The sequence below is a fragment of the Scomber japonicus genome, chromosome 19, assembly GCF_027409825.1.
Source record: "Scomber japonicus isolate fScoJap1 chromosome 19, fScoJap1.pri, whole genome shotgun sequence".
NCBI lineage: Eukaryota > Metazoa > Chordata > Actinopteri > Scombriformes > Scombridae > Scomber > Scomber japonicus.
Window position 1 is genome coordinate 20984825 of NC_070596.1, and position 12210 is coordinate 20997034.

At 38.8% G+C, this 12210-nt stretch overlaps 1 protein-coding gene across 1 annotated transcript; it reads left to right on the forward strand.

The window, feature by feature from the left end:
• Positions 1–1776: 1776 nt before the first annotated feature.
• kcmf1 (potassium channel modulatory factor 1) lies at positions 1777–10310 on the forward strand. The gene is made up of 7 exons (XM_053340469.1): positions 1777–1945; positions 4447–4614; positions 4826–4965; positions 6378–6478; positions 6594–6778; positions 7279–7573; positions 8804–10310. The coding sequence occupies exons 1-7, from the start codon at positions 1927–1929 to the stop codon at positions 9066–9068; spliced, it is 1173 nt and encodes a 390-aa protein (XP_053196444.1). The 5' UTR covers positions 1777–1926; the 3' UTR covers positions 9069–10310.
• The last annotated feature ends 1900 nt before the right edge of the window (positions 10311–12210 follow it).

Genomic DNA, 12210 nt, shown 5'->3' on the forward strand with positions numbered 1-12210 from the left:
AATGACTGAGTTTTATGAATGTGAATTTGGGGACATTACATTTTGGCTTTGCTGAACCTTATATTCTGTTCAAAGACTGTTATATTCTATATTCTGCTTAACTTTGACCTGTTGTCCTTGTTCGTGCATGCTTTTTTGTGCCACCTAGAGGTAGCAAAAGCACAATACATTAATCAGTATAAAAACCAGATGGCAGGCATCTTGGCAGAGTCATTCAACAGCCCCGACAAAAGTGGACCAGGCACAAAACCTGGTCCAATTTCATGGTTGAAACTTGTCTATTTATGTAAAAATATTGTTTAGCTATACAAATTAGACTTATTTTAGCAGCAGCAACAAGCTACAACACTGCTAATCAGGAAGTACTTGTTTGAGGATGTTGGGACTTTATTATCATTCATGCAAAGGGAAGATGTAAATGTAAGTAAATTGTTTTATACACTGGTGAATTAATTGTATTATACAGTGAAATAAATCCATTGTCCCCATATGGGGACTTTATTTTTTCAAAAACGACTTCCTGTTCAAAGACAAAGATGCTTAGTTTTTGTAATTATCAGATCTACTAATCCTAAATATCTAAGAGAAATTTAAAATGCATAGGGTGGATTAGGGTAATAAGGCATTTTTTGCTATTCTGACTTGTCCATATTTAAATATAAATCCAATACATTTTTATCAACACCTTATATCATTACGAATTCATCAAGATCTTTCCTTGTTAAATGAGAAGACAAATTTTAAATATTGTACTCATATATAATATAATATACACATATATTAATCTTCCTTGTGCCAATGGATTCAGAATTTGTGGGACATCAGGGAGATTAGTTTTAGGCTCATGCATCATTTGATGATCAAATACATCACAAACATAATTTAACAATTAAGAACATTGTTTTATTCATGCCAGAGTTATATCCTTAACATTGATTTTGTGTAAATCCTATGTCACTGACCTTTAAATGGACGTCACAAGGGGTACTTCATATTTTACCATTTTCCTGCTGCCATATGACACACACAAAGTCCTTGGATTCAACACCAATCATGTTCACTTTAATGTTGTAGAAAAAGACATAAATGCACTGGAGCTTAGGTGTCTCATATTACACTACTCCACCCTACCAAACAAAAGCTCAAGTCTCAGGAGGATTACACTAACATTAATTTTGTAATTAAAGTACATAACGCCGTTACATACAGGGGCAATTCTAGGATCAGACTTTTAGGGGGGCTCAGCTCCTAATGAGAATTAGAAATACAATGCCCTGCAAGTGTTCAAACCCCCTGCTAAATAATTCATTTCACTTGATAATGTAAATTACATCAATACAGTAGTATAGTAGAGTGGTCTACTATAATGCAAAATAATAATGGTTCAGAGAGATAGTTAATGAACCCCGAGGGAAAGACAATATTAATGACAGAACTACCCAAAGAACATAAGACCTGTTAAAATAAAACCATTTGAACCTGTAGCAAAGGTGTTTGTCCCATCTCTAACAGACGCAAAATAATTCAAGTTGTTTCAAATATTTTTTAGGGAAACAAATACAATAATAATTAACTTGTTTTTAGGGGTGCTTCGATCACCCCTGAAAATCGCTACTGGTTAGAACACTGGTCATTATTATTATCAATTATATTGGATTTCTTTCTCTTTTTTTTTGAATGAGATGTCCCAGCTGAATTGGTGTAATGCAGCAGTGCGCCCCCTGCTGGTCAGCCGCCGCAACACTCAACGATAAGTGTCACTCTCTGGGAGGGGAAGCAGAACAAACTGTAAGCTGCTGGCGGATCCATCTTGCTCGAAAAAAGAGGCGAGGGTGAAGGCTTCTTTCAGTTTAGTAGCTCAAAAAACTGTATCGTCCCCCGTTCAGCGCGCTGGGGAGCCCGCGGAGGGGCTGTGTCGCTGTTTGTATGATGTCCCGACATGAGGGTGAGTAGATAAACACGTCCACAGCGTCTCGCTTGGAGGCTACATTTACCTGAGCAGGCTAGCTTCTGTGCTAGCTTTTTTTTGTTGCTAATTCCTATTCAAGTCAGGAGGTTGTTGCGCTTTTTTAGCTGCTTGCTCCCAGACATGTCCCGGCATACGCATTAGCTGTCAGCAACTGTAGTCTACACACATGTCTCGTATGTCTTAATATCGAGGCAAACCTTTATTACTTGGCTCAGCCGCTTCGCAATGATAAGGCAACATAGCAGCTAGCAGCTAGCCGTTGCTAGGTGCTGCGTTAGCCGGGGCTAGCGAGCAGGCTAATGTATGCTAACACAAGGAGTCGTTTGTGTTGCAACTTAACGCTGCTTCTCACCTCACTATTTATACACACAACCACACGACGACGAGCCATAATAAAGAATAACGCTATCAGATTCATTTGCTCATTTTATTTTTTGGGGTGTGTATGTTTTTTTTTTATATAACCGCATGTTAGCGCCACACTGTCCCGTCTGGTCACATTACCTGCTGTTGTTAGCGAATGCACTGTCATCAAGAAGAAGAAGAAGAAGAAAGTCTGAGTGAGGCCTCGGCTCTCTCTGCATAAACCAATCAGTAAGTCACTAAGTTAGCTGACTGGTAGATAGACTGGAGGCTAGCTAGGGTGACTAAGTTTTTGGGGGGGTGGCATGTTACAACCATCAAACCCAGACGAGGAGTATATATCGTTTAGTTGTAGCAGCAGGCCAGTCGAGACGAGAGGTTGTCCAGTTTTATCACCTCCAGAAAAGGTGCTACCGTATGTTGTAATGTAAACATGAGCACAGGACGAGTAGTTAGCCACACTAGGACAAAGATTAAAATGTTCACAATTTATACAAGTTTTTCTTAAAACAGGTCAGGTATTGATATGTGTAATAAAACATGTTTTTTTCCTCGCTGTAATTATTCCTCTTGTTCATACTGGCTATTAAAAGATCCCCTTCAAATGCCACTTTCAGTGTATGTGATGAGGACCACAATCCGCAGTCATTTAACCCCCCGCCCATACATTTAAAAGTATGTATGTATGTATGTATGTGTGTGTGTGTGTGTGTGTGTGTGTGTGTATATATATATATATATATATATATATATATATATATATATATATATATATATATATATATAGGAGGCTTCAGCAGTTTTGAGTTGAGTCATATGAAGTTTGATATCTGTCACATTAAGTTTCTTTTTAGCATCAAATTCAGTCTTTGTGTTTCCTTATTGAAAAAAAGAGGGACTTTGACACTAAAAAGACTGTAACATTGAAATATATCTACTTAATTTGAATCCTTAAGCTTTAAAATAAACTTTTAATACATTTTTGCATATAAATGGGCTTGTAGATTGGTCCCCTCCCATCATTATTAAATGATCTTTTTAGTAGCCAGACATGCTGATGATAATGGAAAATGTTAATTTTACACCCTGACTGTTTGTTTTTAAGACAGATTTGTCAGACATTATGGGCCCTGTCCTTTTTTTTTTTTTTTTTTTTTTTTTTTTTTTTTAAAGATGGACAACAAAGGGACTTGTTTAATTAACCCCACAAGTGGACGAGCTAGTTTTGAGGGCGAGGACACTCAGAGATCCTCAAAGGCAGACAAGGTTTCATTTGTGAGTGAATAAGTTAGTGAGGAAGGCATTCATCAAGCCACATTGTGTTTCTTCACTATTCAGGTAACACAAACACCTTTTGTTTGTTATTGCACTCACCCTCTGTTTAAAACCTCCCATGGTGTGACCAAACCTTTAATCAACACGCAGAGGTGATAACTGTTTATTACCGGGTTGATTTTATTGGTCCAGGACTGGGTTTGTTTTGTTAATAAAATGTTAGTCTTGTGGAGATTTTTTTTGTTTATATTTTGAAGCTTCTTTTTTTGCTGCAAAATATCAGAAAAGTCAACAGAGGAAATTCCCCAAAGTATTTACTCACCTATTATCCAACATTTGCCAAATAAGATGATTTTTTCCCCTTAAAAGGAAATGTCAGCAAGGTTTGAAATATTATGCATAATGCTAACTATGATGTCTCAGAAAATAACTGGTTGTATCTGGGGAGTAGTAAATACTTCCTCACATAATAAAGAGAGGGGGTAATAGCTCTACTTCTTTTTTCCTTTTATCTACTTAAAGACAAACACAAAAGTATATACTCTTGAAAATGTGTGAAACAAAATCTCAAATTCAGCTGCTTGTTTTACGTTGTGCTTTTTTGTGTTGCTGGAGAAGTTCACAGGAATGCCAGACTTCTTCACTGCTGGCACTTTGTGGGTTGGTGCCACTCCAAAACACATGCTCATGTGTAAGTGAGACTGACCGACAAATAGAGATCGCTTTCTTACAGTCAGTCTCACAGGCGCAGTTATAAGGAATGTGTAACTGTATTGTCAAGTCTGCATGTTTGCTCCTTTTTTCATTTTTCTCGTCTTCTCATTTTTTATATTTTACAGGTGTGAGCTGTGACGCGTGTTTAAAAGGGAACTTTAGAGGAAGACGGTTCAAGTGTTTAATTTGCTACGACTACGACCTGTGCGCATCGTGCTACGAGAGCGGAGCCACGACAACGAGACACACCACAGAGCACCCCATGCAGTGTATATTAACCAGGGTAGACTATGGTAAGGACCTGGCGGAAAGCCCAGACAGAAACTTGTGTGGCGTACTGATCATTCCTCATGTCTGTGTCGTAAACAGTAATTGTATTTTATGACTTAACTGTCCCCTCTCACTATGTCATTACAAATCATTCATCTTGATAGTAGTTACGGTCACCATAATATTTTGAAATAATAATTGACAAACAATAATGGCCGCTCTGTCTTCTTGCAGACTTGTATTATGGAGGAGACACTTTTTCAGTAGAGCAACCCCAGTCATTCACATGTCCTTATTGTGGGAAGATGGGCTACACAGAGACGTCCCTACAGGAGCATGTCACTTCGGAGCATGCAGAGACTTCCACAGAGGTGGTGAGTATATGGCACACATTTACATTTACTTTCATTTTAGAGAGAACATGCCTTTATTGTCACTGTACTTAAAATACTATGAGATTGATAGATAGATATATAGATAGACATTGAAGCAGAATTTAATCTATAAAGTCATGGGGATGACTTAATAATATCAATAATTCTTGCAAGTGTTGTCTGTATTCTTATAAGCAGTATCAAGTATCCAGCGGTTTATTTCCGCCATCCTCTGATATATTTTGAATGTTTAAAAGCTTTATCTGCTCTGCTGGGGTCCCTACAGATGAGGCTGTACCTCCAGTGAGCTAAAAGTACTTCCTAGAAGGCACATGCTTAAAGACATTTATGGATTACCTGTAGTCAGAGAGTTATGAGCATTGTCCACTGCTGAGTCAACTGAGGAAAGTGAGGCAAAGGGTCAAACCTGCTGCCGACTCGCAGGTCGTCTGTGGATCAACAGCAGCTCCACTAGCAGTGAAAAAATTAAGTGGCCTATGGAGCCAACTAGTATTTGTGCTTAGTAGTTAGAGCAGGGAGTGTCAGTGTGTCACAGTAAAGGATAAGACGGGCGTTTAGATTTTTATTATTATCAACTGCTCACAAATGTATACTTTTGTGGGGCAGCTCAGTAATTTCCTTCTAAAACAGCTGAGTCCTGTAGTTTATGACAAACGTCTCACAGGGATAAATGGTGCATTTGTTTGGGACTATTCTCAGCTGTGTGTTAATACACATCTGGTGCTCTGGTAAGTATTCGCAGCAGCAGTCTGATTGGCTCAAAATAAACTACAGTGGCCACGTTCATTGTAATAAAGGAACATGTCACCCCGTTCAGCTGTGTGGTTCATTTATGTGTTTTCAACAGTCTTTGAACAATGCTGGACCTCTGTAACACAGAGGAATAAAGTATATCAGGCATTGTTAGGAGGATCAGCTCATTGGTTTTGGTTGTACGAAAGTTGTATAGAATAATAATAATAAGAAGAAGAATTTAGAATAAGGCCAACCCTGTTTTTTCTTTTAATTCTTTCAAAGATGAAACAAAAGAAAAAGGGTGCTAACAGAAGCACGTCAGCAGTTGAAGAGGAAGTGTGTCTGAAACGTATTTCCGTGTTTGTATATATGGCAGTTATTGTACAGTGAGAGATTTGCTGTGTTGTTATATTGAGAATGAGAACCGCAATAGAAACTGTTATTTATGCACCGTAAGAGAAGTGCAGTGAGCAATAGATGCTTTTGATTTTTTTTATGTTCAATATATAGTAATTTGTGGTGAAATGTTGTTTATGAAAACATTTTGATCCTCTGAAGTGCAGCGTGGGTATCATGACAACATTTTGTGAAGCAGGTTTTTGTCATTAAGTCCACTGCACAACGCAGAAGCTCTCACTCTCTCTTTCTCATTTTAGATCTGTCCAATATGTGCTGCCTTGCCAGGCGGCGACCCCAACCACGTCACAGATGACTTTACAGCTCACCTCACACTCGAACACAGAGCGCCAAGAGATTTAATATCCTTTCTCTGTCTGCATTTAAATGTTTTTTACTTGTATTGTTTTTAAATGTCCAAGAAATATTGATTGTGATACCAGATTACAGCGTCTATCCTTAACAATCCTCGTTTAAGATGAGTCCAGCAGTGTTCGGCATGTACGCAGGATGTTCCACCCTGGACGGGGACTGGGCGGCCCTAGAGCACGGCGGACAAATATGCACTTTACTAGCGGCTCTACAGGGGGACTCTCATCCTCCTCATCACAAAGCTCCACTTACACCCCCAGTAACAGAGAAGCAATGGACCCCATTGCAGGTGAGATTCAGGGGTATAGCAGGCCTCACAGAAAGTACTTTATACTTACATCAAAACACCTGCTATGATATAGAAATTTCCATCAGCTAACCAACAGCCTTCACATATGCTGTAAACAAATCATCATTTAATCATCGAAGGCAAATTTAAGATTTTTAAAGATGTTTTTATTCGTTAGTTTTTATACCTCCCTCCATTTGTAGCAGACTTTGTAATAAATGTATGTTTACCAGGGTAGAATTTAATGGTAAGAGAGACACATTTGAAAGAAATTAGCCTTTATATTATTTTAATCTATTCTTCCCACACTACTTCTTTAGAAAAAGACATAATAGTCCCAGCATGTCAAGTCAAATGCATATGTCAGACCACCACTTTGGAAGTGTCTGTATTCTTCTTCACATCTTCCTACAGGTTTCTGCAGCGAATGCATTTGAAATCATGACTTATTTAGAAACATCCAACAGTGGAGCTCATTTTTTTTGTTGTGTCTCCTGCAGAGTTGTTGTCTCAGCTGTCAGGTGTACGGCGTGCAGCAGGGGGGCAAATAAACTCATCAGGGCCTTCAGCCTCCCAGCTCCAGCAGCTCCAGATGCAACTGCAGTTGGAGCGGCAGCAGGCTCAAGCAGCACGACAGCAAGTGGAGACGGGCCGCCACGCCACACGACGCAGCAACAACCCAGGCAACACTGGCAACACCATCCCTCCACCCAGCACAGCCACTGCCAACTCTGCCACCGTGGGTGAAAGCAATCCCTCGTCCTCGTCCCACAGCTCCCAGTTCCTATTAGCACGGTGAGTCAGTAGCTTTTACAGGCTGGAAAACTAGTTTTTGCTTATTCATTGTTTATACTGTATGTGCCGTCAAACACACTGTGGAGAGATTACGAGAGAGTTTCAACACAGATCGTGTGTGCTAAACATTGTCTTAGAGAGAGGAAAACAGACACGGAAAGACAAAAATAAACCATGTGTTTGTCCAGCTCTTATAAATGTCCCGTAGTAGAGCTGCAACGATTAGTTGATTCATTTATTAGTTGAAAATGAATCTGCAACTGTTTCAGACATTTTTCAAGCAAAAGATTACTGGCTTCTCAAATGTGACGATTTTCAGTTTTTCTTTTCTTATGTGACAGTAACTTGAATCTTAAGGTTTGAGACTGTTAGTCAGACAAAACAAGCAGATTGAAGACATCACTGTGGGCACCTTATAAGATATTTGTGAATGTTATGTCAATTTTCTCACTATTTTTAACATTTCATTGACTACATTGTTAGGTGAGAAAATAATTGGCAGATTAATCAATAATGAAAATAATCATCAGTTGCGGCTCTAGTCCCCAGCCATAATGTTCCTTCTGAAGACAGAAATCTATAATAACTGGTCACAAATTGCTGGATGCTAGATTTTGGCAAATGTCACTCAAACAGGTTTCCGGCACCAAGACAGTGAATATGGGATTTGACTCAAGTACAGTGTGTGTGTTCATGGTATGAATGAACATGTCACTCAAAGTAACTGTGTGGCTCATCTGTATATTTTTTATAGTTTTTGTACAACAACAGAGGAATAAGATATATCAGGCTTTGGGTGCACATATAGTATTTCAGAGTAGAATCAAGGTCATTGTTGGTTTAAATCTTCTCATGAAAATACAGAATATGAACAGCCATATCATTTTTAAAATGCCTTGTTAACACTCGTATTTTGGTTAAACATTTAGAAGTAGAGTTAGAGGAGTTAGAAAAGGCCAAAAAAAACAAAAAAACTTGTCATTCTTATAATAAAACTATTGACCAAACCTCTATCTCAATACTAATCTTCAAACTGAATTGAATCGTATGATTACTTGTAGATTTATCACAATCTAAATAATCAGTGGTTCCTCACTATTTGGAAGTCTTAATCATAATTTAACAGGAAATTGACCAGCTTATCTTTTTTCATTTGTCTGAGTAAAAACATTTTTAACTCAAAGTGTATCACCTGAACGTATTTAAATTGATGTTAACTGTTTTCATTAGGTTGAATGAACCTAAGATGTCCGAAGCAGAGCGGCAGTTTCTAGAAGGAGAGCGCGCAGACCGCAGCCTGTTTGTCCAGGAGCTGCTCCTGTCTACGCTGATGCATGAAGAGAGTTCTTCCTCCGACGAGGACGAACGCCGAGACTTCGCCGACTTCGGAGCCATGGGCTGTGTGGATATCATGCCTTTAGATGTGGCGCTGGAGAACCTCCAGCTCAGAGAGCGCAGCTCTACGGGGAAGGAGCCTCCGCCGCCTCCTCTTTGATGTCCGAGCATCAAGCAGACTGTGTCCTCTGTGTTGCAACTGTCAGTGATGGGCAGCGAACAGCAGCAGTCCTCCCGGCCTCACCCTCCTCTCTTCCTCCCTCCTCTATTTTCTGAGTTTGTTTTTGGTGATTGTAATTTCAGGCCTGTCACCATTTTTGTTACATTGTAAACAAAAATAAATGAGAGCAAGTGCGATAAATGTGCGAGTGCGCAATAGCAACTGAGTGAGCGAGCGAGAGAAGAGAAATATATAAATATATATAAAATATATATGAAGTTGATAATCAATCCACATAACTTTTTTTTTTCTTTATCAGGTTAATGTTACAGGCAGTTGTGGCAGACCCTTGCTTCCTGTGACATGCAAACGGCTCTCCGTATAAATAATCCACATTCAAAAGTCAAGAGGGCATAGGCGCCTCTGATGAAGCTGCTGTGTGTGTTTATGACTATTAATAAATAAAAAGTGCTTGGATGGGTTACCATAACTACTGCATGCAGTTATTTGCAGCGTGCATGACTTTTAATGACCTTGTCATTAAAAACTTTTTTTTTTTTTTTAATATCCCAAAGCTTTCAACTGTTTTTAAATGGTTATTTCGAGTATTGAAAAATGGAGTAGTTTACAAAACTGACATGCTGAAATTTAACGTCTAACAATATATTTTGTTAGGTTCTCTTTTTGAACAAGTACAAACAATGAAGAGGAAATAGTTGGGTTCTGCGGTAGCTTCTGAAGAAGTGCTGCATCTTGTCTCTCAGCTCCAGATTGTCCAGATCTGACTGTTTGAATATGTCGATCACTAACGGGCAGCAGAGCTACGACTACTAGGAGCTGAAGAAAAGAGAGCTTGCCTCTGAATATTTCCTAGATGTTTCTGTTCAGTGATAAGCTGTGTAGACACCATATAGTTCATAATTTATAGATAAGTGCAGACGCCCAACTCTGTCCATCGCTCGTTCACACTATTTTCTGACGTTCACTCTTCTTATGTACAGGCCAGTGTCAGACCACATGCTTTAGATGGCTTGTATGAATCATTTCTTTGCTGGGTAACAGGAGCTTGAGACTTTCCACACTGCAGTTTTGTTTTATTTTGTTTTTTTTCTGCTAAGGATAGCACTTTCTATTTATTCATGTTTGTTTTCTGATTCTTTTTGAGCCTTGATAATGAATCATGCCACCTTCATGCCTATACTTTTACCCTCCTGTGTAAAATACAATAAGATGTATTTTGAATTTGTGCGTTAACTTTCATAATGGTTCTAAGACATGGGCAAACTTTTTTTTTAAACTGTAAATTTAGAATACAATAAATCTAAACTGCGCACAGCTTTTGATGAAACCAAGAGACCATCACACTTTTGCACGTTGTGTTGTTGTTGTGATTACACAGATGTTTGTGTGTTGCCGATGTGCACCAAAGACATCTATTATATCAGTTAAAGAACTCTCCAACCTCTGGATATAATACTGGCTACTCTTTGCTCTCAATTACAACTAAGGTAAACTTTGTCTTTAATGCTCAGAAAACACAAGACATAAAATAGCATATAACAGTTTAAAATCTAGTATGAAAGCAGACACATGGAGCATGATGAGCTTTAAAAACCATACCACTTGTGTACTAAGCTGAGCAGCATTAAGTCGCTGCCTCACGTTTTTTGGTGTATTGAATGTTAATGAATGCAGGACAAAAGTGGGGTTTCTTCTTCGTGCTGCAGGCACACTAAAGCCTCTCAGAGGGCACTAGGTGACCCCTCATGTAAGACATGAGATAAATCTGTTGAGGAAGACACCCTTGATGGATTGACCCAGCAACTGTCCCACCAGTCTGTCTACACCTATGAGCAACAGTCAGGGTGGAGCTCTTTACAGTTAACACTGCAAAACACAAAGGTAGGTCCCACAGTATGTAGACGAAGGATTTTTTTTTTCGGTCTATAGGCTTGTGTGTGTTTACGATGACACTGCACTAACATCTAATACATGCATGTATAAGCATAATATTTCCTAAGAACTCTTAGCAGTTGCTGTTGGTTTGTCCTTGTGTGTGAGGCCCTTTTAGGGCAGCTGTTCCTGTCACTCCTCAAAGGTTATTGTTAGAAACAAATGGTGCCCACAGGATACCTTTCATGACATGGTTGGTTTTAAAGTAGCCGGCCAACATAAGCAACAGTCAAACACACATCACACGTCAATCACCCTTAAAGGGGCGAATCAGCCAGTGTGTGGTGCACAGATTGTGATTCTTGTTGCGAGAACAGATTATTAGAAAGTTATCTGGAGTTTGTTTTTGGGATTTTGCTGACTGACTGGAATGTGAATATATTTTAAAACCAGACAATTCAGCCTCCTTGTTGGTTGCTCTGCCAAATCCAACAAAATGAATCACTGCACACACATAAGAGAGACTAGAATTCAGTAACAAAACATACTTGGAAAAAATACTTTTAAAAGGATGAAAGACTCTATCTCAGTTATGTCAAACATGTAAATGAAAGAGGGAGGCCCAGGAAATATGCTTGTTTGCTGTTGTTAAATGTTTGAAACTAAAAACAAAACTACACACAACCTTTTTTTTTATAAATACAATAGGAATAATGTGTTAATTAGTGAGAGACTGGTACAGACCTGATGTTTCAAGTTTATGCTATCCGTCTGCTGGCTGTAGCTTCATATTTAACTACAAATATAAAAGTGTCTGCTCATCTAATCCTTAACAAGAATGCAAACAGGCTCATTTCCTGTGTCAACTATCCTTCGAAGAGGTGTATGTGCAAATATGCTTGCAATTGTTCTTCAAAACTTTCTAAAAATGTAAACCTAAAGAAAGCTGAGGTTACACAGTGTATTGTAAGACATACCACCTTTATTAAATGCACAGTATCACAAGGAACATCTCCATTAATTGTGGATAAGCTACTCACATGATGCACAAAGCATTGAATTGATTGATACAACTGGCTGATTAAAGCAAGATTAGATCTGCCAGGAGAGCACACACACACAGACACACACTCACGCTCACACACTCTTACATACGGATGTATGCAAATACACACACATCATCTCACTCAGAGACATAAGTCTCACACACACACACATATTCTCTTTGTATTCACACAGTAAGTAAAAT